The sequence below is a fragment of the Boleophthalmus pectinirostris genome, unplaced genomic scaffold (assembly GCF_026225935.1).
Source record: "Boleophthalmus pectinirostris isolate CB_2022bp ecotype Guang Dong unplaced genomic scaffold, ASM2622593v1 HiC_scaffold_20, whole genome shotgun sequence".
In the NCBI taxonomy this organism is placed as follows: Eukaryota; Metazoa; Chordata; class Actinopteri; order Gobiiformes; family Gobiidae; genus Boleophthalmus; species Boleophthalmus pectinirostris.
This window is the reverse complement of record NW_026571153.1, coordinates 10,702,685-10,721,066: the sequence shown is the minus strand read 5'-3', so window position 1 is coordinate 10,721,066 and position 18,382 is coordinate 10,702,685. Positions and strand designations below refer to the sequence as shown.

Below are 18,382 nucleotides of genomic sequence, written 5' to 3'. Positions count from 1 at the left end.
TGTAGAAGTTATAGTAGTAGTAAGAGTTGCAGTAGGAGTTGTGGTAGTAATTGTGGTTGTTGTACCAGTAGTAGTAGTTGTAGTTTATTCTATTATTTTGCAGCCCAACAAAGCAAAACATAGACTACAACCCCATGGCTCATGACCGAAAGAGTTTAGGCTGAAGTAAAAAGTACTTATAACTCCAAACCCTTTAAAGAATTATAGAATTCTAAGAAACAAAAGCAGCATATGAAAAGCAATTTTGCATTTACAATTTCACTTACGACTTACTCTATCAGTGCAAACTTCTGTTGTGTTCTTGAGCAAGACACTCCACAATGCGCATTTGCAAGAGTTCACATCCAGTTTTTTGCTTTGGTTTTAACATTCATCAGCTTATCTAAAGGTTTGTAGTGTAATTGTTGATACGCTTTTGTTGTGTCCTTGAGCAAGACACCAACCCTAGTGTTATTGTGCAACATTTCATAACTAATCTTATGTTGCTCTTTGATGTTTCAATGTCCCAACCAAAATCAACATATGTCACACTTCTTGCTTCAACTATGGAGTACTATTACTTTTACACTGTGTACAAACTCTTGGGTAAAACTAAATATTTCTAGAAAAATTATCCCAAATTTGACTATTTTTGCAAACTTATTAAATTCTCCTTTGGTGTTTCCTGGATTATAACTCTTATAGTGCTAATTGATGGTGCTTACTCTAAACATCTTGTGTTTCTTGGAGCTTTCATGACCTCAGTGTTTCCTAGAGCCACTGTGGGGAGGAGGGGGATTAACCGTCCACCACAAAACCAAAAGTAGCAGAAAATGTCCTCCATGTGTCTGCACTGAACCCAAACACACAGCTCCATTCAGGAATCTTTAAGTACAGACACCTATTCCCACAAGAGGCTCTTCCCACTGGTGCTCATGAATCTGGATGTAAACGATGTCTACAAAATAATCTTTCTTTTCTATGTTGTATCTCTCCATGATAATTTTAATGTGTACAGAATAGCAGAATTTGCATCTCTCATAAAATTTTGTATCGCATGAATTTCCAAACCCATATGTAAAAGTCTGTAAACATTTAAGTGTGGCTGTAAAAACTTAAATGCACACAGATGGGTGTAGGTTTTAAGATTATTTACATCAGACTAGGCAAAAAATATTACATGTGTTGATATTCAAGTGTTAACTGTTTATTGGACAAAAACATACAACAGTACGTCAAACATTTGTCAAAAAAAACAACAAACAAAAAACTAAACAAACTAAACAAAAAACAAGGGATACACAGTCCCTGTCACTAAAGGACTCTTTAATAAGCCCCAGGCCAGCTTAGCTACAAAAGACCTCATCCTCTTAAGAACCTCACTTTACTCAACATGAGCCAAACCCATTACTCCTCTGTAGCCTGCATAAGAACATGTGCAGCGATATTCAGTTGATTGTTATGATGAAATTAGTATTTAGCATCAGTGAGTTGTTCACACTGTTGTCAGTCAGATAAATGACATGCATGTTTAGTTAGACCGGAGGCAGTAGACACAGTACAGTCAAATGATAACTGCTCTTGCTCTTGTCATGGCTGCAACAGCTGCTCACTTGTGGCACATGCTTAAACTGGTCAAGAGCTAGTCACTAATACAGTAATATGGTCATTAATATACTAACATGGTCATTAATATACTACTATAAAAGAAGAAGTGCCAATTAAGAAGATGTTGCATCTCCAGGATGCTCCCAGTACATGACACACTCTCTTTGCTCTCACTGTTTGTTCTAAAGAACAAATAACAAACTAGACCAAACGTCTAAAGTACAGTATATTGTGTAAGAATCTTGCTGGTGTGTCCCTCTTGTCTTCTGGTTAGAAGGAGGTTGTCCCAAGTACCATCAGCTGTCCACTGTCCTGAATTGTCCAGCATCAGTCCCCAGTGGGACAGTCCAGTTTTAAGACCACTGGTCTAAGCACAGTCATTTAAGGTTCACGTACATTTGGGTTATTGCATGATCACATCAGGCTCAATATTAAACAGGAGGTCGTCATTGCCCCTCCGCACCTCCAGTAGCAGAGCTGTCTCCTCCTGCAGCGCCCCCTGTAGGTCAGCTGTTTTCATCAGGGGTTTACCATTGAGTTTGACCAGGATGTCTCCATCTTTAATGCCCCCTCTGCATAAGACAAGAAAGAGTGAGATCTCCACGATGAAACCACACAGACACTGTCAAATAAAGTGAGACTTAAACCTACTTCTGAGCCGGAGAGTGAGGAACCACCTCGTGCACGTAGATCCCACTGGAGACATCAGGGAAGTCTGGGTTCTGCTGTTTCAGCTCTTCTATCAGCCTGACAAAGACAACACAGACTTTATTTATTATTCTTCTCCACAAAAAAGGACTTCGGCAATGAAATAAATATTTAATATCTAAATTTTCCCAAGCCTGTGAGTGATTAGGCTTGTGTTAGGAGGCAAAGAAAGCAGCTCATGAAAATATGCAAAGACTATATCTTAAATGTAACAATGATTTGGAAAAATTTAAAACAATGTTTATTGTTGAAAAGTGTCCCATTCGTTTTCTTTTCATTTATCTGATAATCCCCCTGTGGACATCCCCGGTTTTTGACCACCCACAAAGACACAGCCACCTTTAATTATGGATGAAAAACAGTATATCACTCTATATTTTCATTCTAAATAACCTCAGAATATTGGGCTTTTTTCACAGGAGAAAAGGTTATCTGTGACTTACGTGGGTGTGATGGTCAGCATCCGTATGCCGATGAACCTCTTCTTAATCAGCCTTGTGTCTGAAACAAAAGGTGAGCTGTTCAGTCTCTGTGGGTCTATCTGCAGATTTAAAAAAGATATAAAAAATCAAAAAGACTTCACCTTTGCTGAATTTGTCCATGGAATCATTGAGGAACCGTGTGATCCTGTCTGAGGGGATGGCAAAGGATATCCCTGCGGCTACTTTTAATGTGTTGATGCCAATAACTTCTCCATCCTGAAACAAAAGAGCATACTTATGTTCAAAATAAAACATTTAACGTAGGATCAATATACAACAATGTAAATATACTGAACAGAATCTTACCAGATTAACGAGAGGTCCTCCAGAATTGCCGTACTGTAAACAGAACACACAACAGTCAGCAGGATGGATCAAACTGGATTTATGTTACATTTTGAGTTGTTAGTTTACATTGATAATCGCGTCAGTCTGGATGTAGTCCATATCCGAGTCCCTCAGGCCCAGCTCTTTGCCGTCCCTCTGTGCTGTGCTCACGATGCCGGTGGTCACTGTGTTCTGGAGGGCGAAGGGGCTGCCGATGGCCACCACGAACTCCCCAGGCCTCAAGTCAGCACTGTGGCCCAGGAAGAGCACTGGCAGCTTGGTCTGGAGTACAAGGCAGATAGATGTTAATTATATGTTGATTAAAGTCACATAAAGGCAAAGCTGAGTTAAGATGGCTTTTAAGATGTCCTCAGATTTCAACCAGCATTTTAATAGATGTATAGTGGAGATTGGAATGGTGGCATTGTGTCTTTGGCCAATCCAGTTTACCTACATGTGTGTATGAAAGTGATAGTCGGTAGTGGGCATAGATTTTTAAGGCAATACTACATAAATATTCATATAATTTGGACAACGTGCACTATAATTTTTTTGGTGGAGGACCTGCCTTCCATTGTCTGGACTGTGCCTCAATTAAATACATTAACTACTGTATGTTGCATGGGCTGGAAAAAATCATTATAATGATTATTTTGGTCAATATTGAAATCATCATTAATAAAAGGATTATTTTTTTTAGTTACACGATGCCTTTATTCAGCATTTCTCTCTCTCAGAAACAAAAAATACAAAAACGCTTTGTATTGAAAATAAATATAGGTTACAAATATGTACCTTAGATGTATAAAACATAAAATGTATAAAATATACTTTGAACATGACATAGAAAATCATAAATGTATCTAAAATAAACTATATATCTAGATGTTCTACAATCTCTATATTTAAAAACTAAAATAAATACACTATCAGTCAAAAGTTTTAGAACACCACAATTTTTCCAGTTTTTTAATGTTTACTGTTTAGGGTTGACCAAAACGTATTCTAAACTTTAGATTCATCAAAGTGTAATCCTTTAGCAGATATAACAGCTGAACACACTCGTGGCTCATTCTTTTAACAATAGAAATCAAATATTCTTCAGAAAGTTCTTCCCAAGTCTGTTGCAGAAGTTCCCATAAATGTGTGACACTTGTAGGTTTCTTGGCTTTCACTCTTCTGTCCAGTTCATCCCAAACCAGCTCGATGGGGTTTAAGTCTGGAGACTGTGCTGGACACTTCACGTTTTCAATCTTTACCATCTTGTTCTTTTTTCCTGAGGTATTTTTGGCAGAGCTTGAACTTGTGTTGTCGTTTCAACTTGATTATATGAGTTTGGAGATCGTGTGACTCACAAATTGAAATTGCGATAAAAATTTGATTGATTGCACTGCCTTAATTCAATTCCAGACATTTTATCCGCCAAAACAGCACCTTGAAAAATCTGCATTCTGGGATGTCTCTGAGCAAACTTGACCTTGTGCCGTCTCCACTAAACATTCTGCCATACACATTTCAGACAAATAAGAGCACCTTTATGGAGACAAGCAGGTGGCAGAAAAGTTGCTTTAAAACAGTTTGCTTTTTAAAATTTTACCACAGTGAAATATCTTAGTTTGCACGCTGTTAGTAAATAATCTTGATCAGAATGAGACACGCTGTGAATGTTGGGAGTGTCCTGACTAGAAACACATGCTTCTCTTCTGTCATTTCTTTGGTGGAGCAGAGATTGGACCTGTTATTCTTTCTTTCTCTTTTTCTTTCTTTTTCTTCTCCCTGCCCTGTTCTGGCCCAAGTCTCCTGGTTGCTCCAACACACCAGGGTCAGCCTGGGGTCGCACTACGTCCCTGCCATTGTTGTCTTTAACCAACGGTGTGAAGCTGCAGCTGTGGACAGGCCAAAGAAATGTGGTTCTCATTTGGCAGAAGTGACGTGCCTTTAGTCATATCTCTACATTACATTTGTTTTCGCTTTGGGGGAGTATCCTGCTCAAGCTGTTCCTTTGACGCACTAGATCTTTGTTAAACTCGTTTTCCTTGGACATCATTGACGGTGAAGAGCGCACTAGTCAAATAAACAGTCAAAATAGTAAATCATTTTAACTGTGTGCAGTGGACTTGGACTTGAAACTTGGCTTTCATTTCATTTTATGCTCTTTAATCATACATCTAAAGTGTAAGAAGTCAGTAAACAGGAATTAAAATATTTTTCTATAACTGAATATACCTATAATACATAAAGCATGAAGAAAGATTTAAAGGTTCTGATTTCGTTCCATGTATTTACACAGAAAGTCTTGGCCCAGTCCAGATATATTGTAAAAGCAGCTCTTGAGGTCAAAATAAATCAGCTGTGTACTGTCTGCATCTAATTATAATGCATAATCCAGTCCAGGAACCAGGAAGAGTGTGCTTGAATGCAACCTAACTAGGGTGACCAGAATTTCAGAATAAAAAACTGGGACATCCTTGTTTTTTTGGTGAATAAAATTGTGAAGCGAGTGCATAAATAAGGAAAATTTATGTTATTAGGATTTTTAAACCTGTATAAATCAGCTCACCAGACACGTCACAGCAACGTCAAGTGACCACTCTGAGGTATGTATGTCAGGTATGTAAACAAACTCTGGGTCTGAAAAAAGAACCTAATAACATAAATAATCGGAAGACCAAATGAACCTCATTGGACTATTAAGGAAAATTGTTAAGCAGAGACCATTCATGACAAATGTGTATCTAATGTGAGTCTGTATAGTCACATTTTCTTTTTGTTTTGGTCATTTAAGCAGATTTTTTGTATTTTACATAAACAAATTACAATTTATTCCTCTCTTTACTCTTGGCAAGTATCAAATAGGTCAAAAATAGGGACACCTGGAATATTTCTTACATAAAAATGGGACAATTCAGTGGTTTTGGGTGGGTTGGATAAATCCACTGGGCTCAAAACTGGGACTGTCCCAGAAAAATAAAGACATCTGGTCATCCTAACCCTAACAGCAAACTCTGCTCTGGCCACGGAAAGTTGCAAAAAGCACTTTTAAACTCACTGCAGTGAATAATTAGGATTCCTGGAATGCATAAGTCAATTTGGACCACTTCAAAACATTTAAAATGAAGTGTTTTCACCAGTGAAAATCAACAAGACATTTCAGGCTTAGTAGAAAACAATTTGTTCATCATGTATCTTTGCTCATTTTTATTAAGGCTGTTAACATTGTAATTATTTTAGGGTGTTACCAATAGCCTACAGTCTATTGTTGATTTCGAGGTTTATGATTACCCTTGGGTACTAATAAAAAAATCTTAAAACCTTAAACTGTACTGTTTTTGTGCAACTAATTTGGGTCATGTTTATTTAATGCATTCCTCATTTTGTGGTGAACTTTACTGGATTTCAAAACTATTTACTACTTTTCCATCACAAACACCATCTTGTTTATTAGAAGAACCGGGTCTTTGCGGTCGCTGAGGAATGTTATGTATAGCACAGTCACTTACCTGCGGGTTAATTTTGATGGTGGCGATGTCCGATTTCTTGTCGATGTCTTTGATACTGGCTTCGAATACGTCCCCATTTTGCATTTGGACCTATAGGGTAAAGCACGTACACTGTAGTCTTAGGTTTACTTGCAGAACATTACATTAGTGATACTTATACTGCTGCAAGGATATACTGTATGTCATGAGTATAGAAAATATTATACAAAAAGCCATGAGGTCAGAAAGCGAAGGGCCCATGAGACGGTCAGAGTAGTCCTCTTTCCTGTTGCAACACTTCATTACAGAGGGTGATCTCAAGAGTGTTTTCTTTGCTCTTCCAGGGTAATATTATACTCCAAGGAAAACTTGATGATACATTTCAAGCTGTTCTCCATCTTACTGTCTAGTTAAGCATTGTTTTGTACTATGTTGATATTAAGGATTATCTTAAGTCATCAGCTGCTTTCACTTTGTGGAAACCGTCTGACCTCATTTTTATTTAACCATTTGCTGCTATTTGGTTGTGACGTATGTAGTGTGGAATATTAAGCTTCTTCCAAATCTCGTAGGAAGAAGGGCAATAACGTCTTTCCCCTTGATAAAATTCACCAAACATTCTCTTTGTTCCGGCTTTTAATCTTTGATCTCGGGAATCGTTGCCAACACAGAATGTATGTCTCTTCGCTGATTGGCTGGTGTCTGAACTCACATTTCCGGGGTTTTTGCAAACCGTCTAGTGTATTATAATTCCTGACCTAGTCACTGGAGAGAAATGAAATTGAGCAGAAGTACGAGGTGGCGCTAGCCTGGCTTATTAAGGGTATGCTAAAATATCTAAATATTGCTATATGTAGAACTAAATTTGGTGATTCAGTATGGATATTGTGGGCTGCTAAATCTAGATATCATCAGTAAGTATTTTTTGGTAAATAAATAAATTTGACATGTTCACTGATTATTAAAATGACAGATTAAGTTTTCTAGATGTAGTGGTTTAAGAAATACTGAAAATGTATTTGGTTATTTAAAAATTTGCGAATTATGATTTGTGTATTGTATTGAATGCTGAGGGACCCTGTGATTCCCAGACTTCGTTGATATTTGGGCCAAGTACCTTGAGGTGTTGCTGACCGGAGACTTGAGTGTTGCTGGACACTACATGGGCGTTGGTGACGATCAGACCGTTTTCAGACATCACAAACCCAGAGCCGCTGGCCAGAGGGATGGTCCGACCAAACAGAGGGTGTCTGGAAAAACAAGACAAGAAAAATATGGTAACATTCTGGCTGTGAAACAAAGCACAGAAAGTTGAGCTGGCTGAGCAGAGGGCAGGGTTGAGACATGGCTAGAAAAAAGGTTGTTGAGTGTAAAAGCGAATGGTGCATGTGAAGTTTTCCATCGATTCTGCAGGTTTTCTGTCTGATGAAGTAAGTGCTGTAACATAACCATGGATACAATGTGCATCAAGTATAAGTCTGATAAAAATATTTTGTAACCCTGGAGGAACATTCACATTTACCTCAATAGAGACGGATATAATTCACAAATGTATCCACATTCCCAGTTTGTCCCAGTAATTAGGCTACAAAAATGGCTGTATATTTACAAAACTACGCCACAAATGATTTAAGAGCCCAGATAAACATTTTTTACAAATCAAAGTAAGCATGTAATTAGAACACTTTACTAAAACTTGACATGGGTTTTTGTGGTAATATTGGTATTGGCAAAATAGGTTATCAGCCTCAGCAGCATGATATGCATGAAAAACATGACATATATTGGTATTGTCTCAAGATAACAATAGGGATGTAACAATAACCGAAACATCGTGATATCGCGTTCTCAAAAGTCTCACAATAATATCGTGGGCTGTCACAATATATTAAATCACAAGTTCCTTTGCTTAAATGCATGGTTTTACAGTAGCAACAGTTTATAAACATAGAGAACTACATATCCCATAATTCGTTTCAGCGCAGACAACATGAAGAAATATGTTTTTTACTTGAATTGTTGGGATTATTACTATAATAATACAAGTAATAATTCACACCAAAATCTTGTCAAGGTATTTTAAAAGCAAGAAAGTGTCCCATCTTTAATTATTAACCTTTTCAAAATATCCCATTAAATATCATATCGTGAGATTCATATCTTGATAATATTACTGTGAAATTTGGATATCGTTACATCCCTAGAATATGACAACAAATGTTGTACCAAATAACTGCTCAAAGCATTTTATAATGTCAGTCTTGTTATTATGTATAATATCGTAATATTGTGAGTCTCCCAACCATATCGTGAGCTTTCCCACAATATCACAATATATATCGTACCATGAGGTTCATACCGTGACAATATCATATTATGAGACCTGGATATCGTTGCACCCCTAGATAACAATAACCGAAATATCATGATATCGTATCGTAAAAGGGCTCTCAGTAATATCGTGGGCTGTCACAATATTTCGAATCACAAGTTAATTTGCTTAAATGCATTGTTTTATAGTAGTAACAGCTAAGAAACACAGAGAATTACATGTCCCATGATTCATTTCAGTGCAGATAACATGAAGAAATAGTTTTTTTAAACTTTATTTCCTGGGATTATGACAGTATTGGTTTGAATTGAGTCTTGTTAGGATACTTATTGCTTTTAAAATACCTTATCTACAATAGCTTCTCCAAAATACCGCAGTAAGTATTGTACTGTGAGATGCATATTGTGATAATATTGTATCATGAGATTTGGATATCTTTACATCCCTAGTATTGGAGTATCCCTAGAAATATAAGAATGTGGTGTTTGTATACAGAGAGTGAACCTACTTCAGAAAAAGCTCTATGTGCACCACAGCAGGAGCGATCTTCTCCACAACATCAGCGATGAAGTTGAACTTGTAGCGAGGACTGGCCACATGAGAGGGACCTATACTGGCAGAAAGAATAATGCATTTTAGTAACTCATAACTGTCGCTCCAAACTGGTTGTTAAAACTGCAAAAATGTCAGCCAAAAGGTTTAGTGGCCCTTTCCTAGAGTCTACCCACCCTGTCGTCTAAAATGAATTAAAACACTTTGGCCAAATAGTTATTCAGCAACCCACATCCATTACAGACTAGACAAAAGGGGTCATAAAGTACATCTGAATAAGATGGTGAAAAATGAAGGGTCTTTGATGTAAATATAAAAAATAGAAATCTACAGAGCCTCCTGCCAACAGTTTGAACAGTAAATCCTGCATGAAAGAATCCATAAGAGGTAACATAAGGTAGTCATAAGGAAGACATACGTTGGCAAAAGAGTTAAGGTGAAATATGTTCCTGGCGAATTCCCAAGAAAATTTAATAACCCAAAATGAGATCATGTTACGACAAATGATAATGAATTTATGAGCCCATTCCAGTCCATTTTATTTAATGAGTATTCCTCAGTCTTGGGCTATAAAAGTTGGAGTATAAATAATTGGCAACATATCATGAGTAAATGGTGCGTATTATAAGCTCAAAACTGATACTTCTTAATAAAACATTAAGGGAACTAACATGGATCCCTGTGGAACCCCATACCAGACCTTGAAATATCTGTGATTTTGTACAAACCCACATCAGTCGCAGTCATAAAAATCATACAGAAAAAGGGTTGGGTCTGAAATATGATGGCCCAAAATGTAAAAATGTGCTTGTAAGGCCTGTAATAAAGCCTTTGATGCCATCTCTAAAGCTGCTCCTCTGATTGCTCAGCCAAACTCCTTGAGGAAAATGTGGTTTGTTATTTTAGTCTAAACGTTTCTCAAATAACAGGCAAAGTGCAACTGAGTGCAGAGGCCAGTGGGTCCTGCTGATACTGTGTCCTCAGAAAGCCGAACCCTCGCAGATATACTAATGTTAGCTTTAGCTGTAAAACCGTGGAAGTTATTGGAATTGATATGGTGTAAATGCAAAGTTATTTCAATGGGGCAAAACACGGAATGATACTGAATACACAAACTCTTACAGTACGGAATCACTTTGCCAGTTTTATTAGCTCTGAAATATTATTACTATAATTTCAGGATTTAAAACAATTCACACAACTTAATGTCAGTTTATTTTTTTAGTTTAGGGCTGTCAAAAACTCAAGACCTCTATTCTAGGAGTGTAATGGTACATGTATTCGTGCCGAACTGTTTCCATGTAGGATGTTTGGTTCAATGCAGGGCAGTGCACAAGTGAGTTCGCGCAATTTGTGTGTTTACATTCCACCACTACATGTGCAGCAACATGGAAGACTCAGCTCTTTAAAACTCACTCGGCTCTTTAATATTCACTCGTCTATAATTGGTGAGGCAGTGTTTCCTGCAGTGCTTTATAGTTAGCGCGACCGCCTTGCCAACAATTGTCCCCCGCCTTGACTACATCCCTCTGAACCCAGTGAATCCTTGCAAAACTACGGTTGTCGCGCCGCGGTCTCTTGCCTTTTGCCAGCACTGAATCTCCCCTACGATATACCAAGTAATGCCAAACTAGTACTACTACTTGAAACAAAATACAAACTTGAACAAATATTACATTGATATTGAACAAAATCACGTATAAATAGGACAGAATGTTTCCTGAATAGTTTTATCTATAGATCTATCAGAACTTGTCTGAAACCACATAGTACAATTAAAGCAACTACTGTTATTTTGAGGTTGAATATATTATAACGTATATATTCTATTGTGTAAAAATTTATTGTTTGTATTATTATTACAGCATTGAAATTTGTATCTTTTTTCTTGTATATCTGTGAAACCTCTGTAATCCAATCCGTGCATCAGTCGTTCATTTGTTCATTCACATCAAAAATAAGAAAACGAAAAAACAACTATTTTCTTCATTATTTGTCTCCAAATCCAAAATGAAAAAACGGATAATGATTCATTTTTTCAGCTTTCAATTTTGTGGTTAAATTAATAATGGAAAAAATGGATAATGGCCGTTTCCCGTTTCTGTGACTTAAACTGTGGGTCTTTTGTGCAGCATACGGACTGAACCAGGACTGAAACTGGATTAAAACAGGGCTGATCCCAGGACTGAACCAGGACTAAACCAAGTCTAAATCAGGAGTCAACCAAGAATAAACCAGGTCTAAACCAAGTTTAAACCTAAACCAGGACTGAACCGGGACTGAGTATCAGAACAGGCCCGGAGATGTGCCTCCTTACACTGTCGGGTGATCAGGACTGAGACCGGGACCAGACCAGGACTGAGACCAGGATTGAGACCAGGACTGAGAACAGGACTGAGACCAGGACCAGACCAGGATTGAAACCGGGATCAGACCTGGACCAGACCGCGTTTGAGACCAGTTTAGTCCTGGTTCAGTCCTGGTTTAGACCTGGTTTAGACCTGGTTTAGTCCTGTTTTAGTCCTGGTTCAGTCCGTATGCGACACAAAAACGGGAAAAGGACATTATCAGTTTTTTCCATTACTCATTTAAACATAAAATCCAAAACAAAAAAAAATAATTATTATCCATTTTCTCATTTTGGGTTTCGTGACAAATAATAAAGAAAATATTTGTTTTTTCATTTTCTTATTTTTGATTTTATTTTGAAAAACGAATGAACAAATGATACATGGATTTACATGGATTCTCCGTGAACATATGCAGTATATTTCTGACTGACAGTTTGATAGATAGTACAGACTTCTACTGCACTGATGTTAAACCCATCACGTCTTTCCTCTCCACACATGTCCTTCTCTACACAGTGATTTCTATCTGCAGAGGAAACAGGAAGTCCCAGCAGCCCGCACTATTTATGCTTTGAACAAAACCCATGTATTTTGCCTGGGCTGCAGTGATGGTGGCTGGCACACATGCAGCGAATTCAGTGGACCATTACCTCCTCGAGGGTGGGGCTGGTTTAAAAATACATGGCAGACTGACCCACAAATGCCTCCTCCCAAATTTGTTGTGGCAAATCATCCGTCATGTCCACTGAGATTAGAGTGTATGTTGGCTTTTTCTGTAACTCTGGCGTAAACATGGCGCCACTCGTGCACATGCAGCTGAAGATTGGGAAGATAAAGGGTTCAAAACCAAGAGAACGCTGCTGCAAAATACTAACGCTTAACTCTTATTTTTTGCTGTTTATAGGCTAAAATTGTAAAAAAAATAATAATATAAACAGCCTATTAAAGTTCAAATGAATTAAAAGAAAAACTACCCAATTATTTGTATATGTAGAACACAGTTTGTGGTGTTGACGTGATATTTATTATGCCCGAAGGTGAACAGATGTCCCTATTTACACGAGACAGTCCCAGTTTTGAGCCCTGTGTCCCCTGTCCCAGCAGATTTACACAAAACCAGTGATTTGTCCCAGTTTTATACAAAAAAATTCCCAGGTGTCCCAATTTTTGACCAATCTGATCCCTGCCAACAGGAAAGAGAGACATAAATTGTCATTTGTTTTGGTAAAATACAGAAAAGCTGCTTAAAAACGACAAAAACACGAAGAAAATATGACTATACTGAGTGCTGAGTGTGAAGCAGTTTTCTTTAATTACGCGTTGGTTTCACAATTTTATTATTACCAACCACCACAAAATAGAGATGACCCAGTTTTTTTATTTTGAAAACAGGTCACTCTAATTATGCCTCACAATTGTCTAGTATCGTTCTCTAGTATTGATTTTATCTGTGTAGTTTTGTTGTCAGTGTCCTCAACCTGCAGCTGCCTGTCCCTCACTGTCTTATCTGTAAATATTTATTAATTTCAGCACGACTCGGTAAAAAACTCATAGAGATAAAGTTGTACAGGAAGAATTGAAGCTAACAGTGAGGTTCTCGGGCGCTATAGGCTCAAACCAAGAAGACGTTTGGAAACATGCGATGACAACTTCCAGTGTAGTTACTGACACTGGGCTTGATGACCCACTGTGATAAAACTGACTGAAGTAAATGTGATCAGTGGTAAAATGAAGACTGGATACATATGTGCTGTTTGGAATCATCTTGAATCTGGCACCTCATCTCTTCAAATCACATGTACCCAATGCGCTCAGAGTTGTGTGTCAGTCGGGAAATGATGACAAACTGAGGTATGGTTATATTTGTTGATTACCCAAACAAAATGGAATGCGACAATGACATGTAGATGAAGAAAACTGGGCCATTTTCTAATTTTTCCTACATTTTGTCAGACTTACTACCATGAACAGAACCCGCCATAAGTTGTAATCATATGTTCCGGGGATGTAACAATAACTGAAATATCGTGATATCGTATTGTCAAAAGTCTCACATAATACCGTGGGTTGTCACAATATATTGAATTACAAGTTCCTTTGCTTAAATTCATTGTTTTATAGTAGCAATAGCTAATAAACATAGGGAATTACATATGCCATGATTCATTTCAGCGCAGACAACATGAAGAAACATGTTTTTACTTGAATTCTTTGGATTATGACGCTAATAAATCACACCAAAATCTTCTCAGGGTATTTTAAAAGCAAAAAAGTATCCTATCTACAATTATATCAGCGTCTCCAAAATATCGCAATAAATATTGTACCGTGAGATGCATAGAGACATTTGGATATTGTTACATCCCTAGTGTGTTTCCAAACGTCTTCCTGGTTTGTGACGTAAGCGTGAATAGAGCCTACTGTGCACAGAGCCTATTGTATTGAAAACAGGAAAAATAAACCTCTGCCAATTATAAAAGGTTCCTCTCCCACAATAATACAGTGTGTACGTTGGGCACTGGGTCTTCTATACTAGTTCAAAGGCTAATGCTCTGTCAATTGTTTTACAACTTTTTAATTTCCAACTTCCAAGTCAATGGAGCAGATTGGTAGTCACATTTCAGCTAGTCCATCCCATGGCAGCTGTGACTATAGATTGTACCTCACTATGCACTGTGGCAAATGAATGAACAATGGCCTACTGTAAAGAGTGATAATTTTCAAAATGATAAACTGGGACACACCCGGGTTGGGATGGTTGGTGTAAATAAAATAGTGAAAAGAGCATGTAAAAGAGCAATTGTGCATTCTTTTTCAGTCATAATAATCTGAAGGGCTTCTGTTGCTGCACTTTTTTTGCTTTATGGTCATTCGCAAACACGTTTTTTGATATTTTGGTAAGACAAATGTCGATTTATGCTCCTCTTCACTGTTGGCAAGGACCAGATTAGTCAAAAATTGTGATAGTCCTGTTTTAGTCCTGGTTTAGAGTTGGTGTAGTCCTGGTTTAGTCTTAATTTAGGGCTGGTTTAGATTAAATTGGTCAAAAATAGGGACATTTCTTGTATAAAACTGGGACAAATCACTGGTTTTCAATAAATCTGATAGAACAATGGACACAGAGCTCAAAAAAGTTAAATAAGTTTTCTTCTTCCCACTCCTTTTTGGGCCAATTTATTTATTTATTGTTATTTCTGCTATGATTTCATGAATATTACATCTTCTGTTGTAAAAGAATGTACTTTTCTTACTTGCCCCAAATAAATACATAAATAATAATAATAGGGATGTCTGGTCACTCTACTACCATAGCGATTTTGACATTTATTGAAGAACAGTATGGGTATAACCAAAAGTATCTTATAGGCTATTTGCTGTATTTTGTCTCTCAGTGTAAGTGCCCATTAGTTGAGATACTTTTGTAGTTTTTCTTCACTTCAGTCTGATCGTGCCTCCAAGGAATGCTCCATCATACAGGAAGTCATTTGTTAAAGTTCCGACAGCCACTTTCTTTTTCCTCCAGACGACCCTACGACCTTTTCATGTTAATACGTTCTCACATTAGCATCATTTGGCCTGTTACATTCCCGCTTTATCCCTCAGCACCGTGATAGTATAGTTCGCCTACTTATTCTCTGAGTCGCAGTGATCCGCGGCGTGCACTGGAATGACCCGCTCTGGGCTGCAGTCTGGATAAACACTTCTAAACTCTAAACTGTTCCACTTTTACAGACGCCAGTAAAGTTCGTGCCACACAGACGAGCCAAACACAGGTGATGTTTTGGAGCCGGAACCTGTGATTTCTAATGGACAGAAAGTGTACTTTGTAAACAGGACAAGAGCTACTGTTTTGTAACGCAGGAGAATTACAACTTTGGTCTTTTTTCATAAATGTAAGAGGCTCGATTCCAGAGATGCGTAGCACTATAGTAGTCATATTTACATACTTTACATTTTAGAGACTATACTTTTCAGAGTAGCTACTTTTTTAGCAACATACTTTTACTTTTTTAATAAGTTATACAAGTTTTAGTTAATGTTCCCATCCAAGCTTTTGTGTTCCTTGCACTGCTCCTTTAGATTTAGATTTTGTTTTTCTCATTTTTGTGTTTTTGCTTTGAAAAGAGCAGATTTTGTGCATTATTTAGTGTTTTTGTTCTTCAAATTACATCAACTTCAAACCATAAATCAGATGTTACTTGCAGATTGTTACGCTTTAAGTTACTCTTACTTGAGCAACTTTTCCCTTTTACTTTTTTCTTGGAACCCTACTTCAGACTTCTACTTGAGTGATTATTTTGAAGTAACACTTACTTTACTAATTTTTTTGGCTACTCTAGCCACCTTTGTTCAAATGCGCCAATAAATTACTCACTTGTCCTGCTCAAAACGACTTCTGAGGTAATATTTGCTTTATATTGTAGTCTATTATATTTGACCTATTAACTTTTTCTTTTACAAAATCTTTACAGTCTTTGTGCATTATTAAAGATATCTTGATTTAGCTCTTTGGAGAAAATTCAAAGTCTGCTGAAAATATGAATTAATTGGCAAGGACCTACAGTTTTCTCATCCAGGATTTGGGGTTTAAGCCAGGTACTGCTTCCACAGCCCACGGTCTTTTATATTTAGTTTTGTCTGCAACTATTAAACAGGAAACAAGCATAATGTCTCTGAAGCCGTCTGCTTATGTCACCCTTTTACAACAAGCTGTGCCCAAATTTGGCACCAACATAAACACTGCCCAGACGACTCAACACATCATTTGAAGCGAGTCAGAACAACATTTATTTATAGCCAGTGCAGGTTATTGAGCATGGAGCTTGGTAATAACTGTTCTTAGAAATGGCAGATGACGACTCATTCTTCCCACTTGCCCTCTGACCCCTTGTATTTGTGACTCGTTCTGCCCCTCACTGCTACATCACTTAAATGTCCAGATGCCTTTAAACACATCTGCTCTGCTGCTTTTCTTTCTTTAACCACTGTTTGGTTTAAGAGCTGGGCTTTTGAACCCTTCACTAAACAACAGTCCTGTAAAGTGGAGCAGGTGCAGGTATCAGAGCTTTACTAGGATTCAAATAACGAGGTGCTACTGCTGGGCAGTTTACTGTACACCTGCAAGTACAGTAGAGGGTAATGTTTACAAGCTGAAAGTGTCACCTTTGGTGCTATGAAAGAGTAAGTTGTAACATTTCAAAACTGCTCCCCTGCAGGTGTTCAGTCTGTAAACAAATTACTGGACAAGAGCTCTGGTAAATTCTGGGTAAAGACATTAAAAGTAAAACTGTACAATATGTTTCAAGATTCCAAACTTGAATAAGAATTGTCAAACTTGGGATAGTGATTAAAAAATCTTTATGATATTGAGTGTGAACAGTGAAATATTTGAATGAAAAATCTCGTGGTAATTGCACAGAGGATTGGAATGACTCATAAACTCCCCGTGACCCAGTAACACACTAAACTTTTCTTTTGCAAGCGTCTAGTGAACTGAAGTTTGTCAGAGAAAGTGAGCGTGCACAGCTCGTACCTGTAGCGGAGTCGCACGGTCCCTTCTGCACCAGGCTGATGGACAGCAGACCCTGCTGTAGCGCGGTCCTGCTCGCCGCCTTCAGCTGGCACACGTTGCCGTACGTCTTGCCGTCGCTGCCACACACCTCGTAGTTGAGCTTGCACTGACAGACGCCCTTGGAAAGGCGCATTCCGGCCGGGTGCTTGCACTCGAGCCCCTCACCACACGGCAGGTCGTCTTTGCGCCCGCACGGCTCCCCCTCCGCCAGCGCGCACACCAGGCAGCAGTTGCAGCGGTCTGGCACGTACCCTCCGGGGCAGCTGGGGCTCGGGCAGCTGCTCACGTCACAGCGCGCGGGGCACTTGGCTTTGGGGTCCGCATTGGCACCGTTTTTGAGGTAAAGAAAGACAGCGAGCACAAATAAATGCATTTTTGAAGAATTCCACAGACAGATCAAGCAGCGCATCATAGACCCAGCTCTGTTGCGCTCATCACCGCGCGTTAACTGGAATAAAATAGCAGCAAGTGACCGTAATCCCTGAGATAAACTTGTAGCATGCAGTCAATGTGTAACTAAGCTAGAAGACAGTGCGTAAAAGCCCTAAAGCATGAAGCTCGCAGAGGCCAGTGTTCAGTGCACACAGCGTGTCACCCTGAGCCGGTGTGCGCAGAAGAGGGGAGCGCTCGGGTCCTGTTTTGGAGCTGGAGGCGGGCCGCTGTTACTGAGTCTGACCTCACGCTTTATCACAGCGAGTCACGTGTCTCCTAAACGACTCCAGATCCAGAGCAAACTATAAACACAACTTACATCTGTACATTTACGGAGTGTGCAGACACAGCGTCTTTGGCCTGCGTTTCTTCCATCGTTTTGATTAATTGCCAATGCTGTGTTACTTGGATATAACCAGGCTGTATGCACATGTCTCATGCTGTTGTCACTAGTGTCCAGTCTCTCTAACCCAGAACCAGCTGATTAGACTGCACGTGCGCTTTCAGAGTTTATTCAGTGACGCCACAGGTCAGAACATGAGCACCCATAGGAGAACTAT

General features: G+C 38.5%; 1 protein-coding gene across 1 annotated transcript; it reads right to left on the bottom strand.

Moving 5' to 3' along the window:
* Positions 1-1,293: 1,293 nt before the first annotated feature.
* On the bottom strand, positions 1,294-17,977 carry htra3b (HtrA serine peptidase 3b). Its single transcript, XM_020936457.2, has 10 exons — positions 17,352-17,977; positions 9,424-9,523; positions 7,701-7,833; positions 6,605-6,694; positions 3,192-3,386; positions 3,084-3,116; positions 2,879-2,993; positions 2,739-2,796; positions 2,239-2,334; positions 1,294-2,159 (listed from the first exon to the last, which is right to left on the bottom strand). The coding sequence occupies exons 1-10, from the start codon at positions 17,800-17,802 to the stop codon at positions 1,991-1,993; spliced, it is 1,440 nt and encodes a 479-aa protein (XP_020792116.1). The 5' UTR covers positions 17,803-17,977; the 3' UTR covers positions 1,294-1,990.
* Positions 17,978-18,382: the final 405 nt, after the last annotated feature.

Excerpts from the sequence above, each read along its gene's own strand:
- htra3b (XM_020936457.2), bottom strand. The coding sequence starts at position 17,802 with ATGATGCGCTGCTTGATCTGTCTGTGGAATTCTTCAAAAATGCATTTA. Across the intron at positions 2,797-2,878 it reads CATGGACAAATTCAGCAAAG|ACACAAGGCTGATTAAGAAG; the intron begins GTGAAGTCTTTT and ends CTTTTGTTTCAG. Across the intron at positions 2,335-2,738 it reads ATGCTGACCATCACACCCAC|GCTGATAGAAGAGCTGAAAC; the intron begins GTAAGTCACAGA and ends TGTCTTTGTCAG.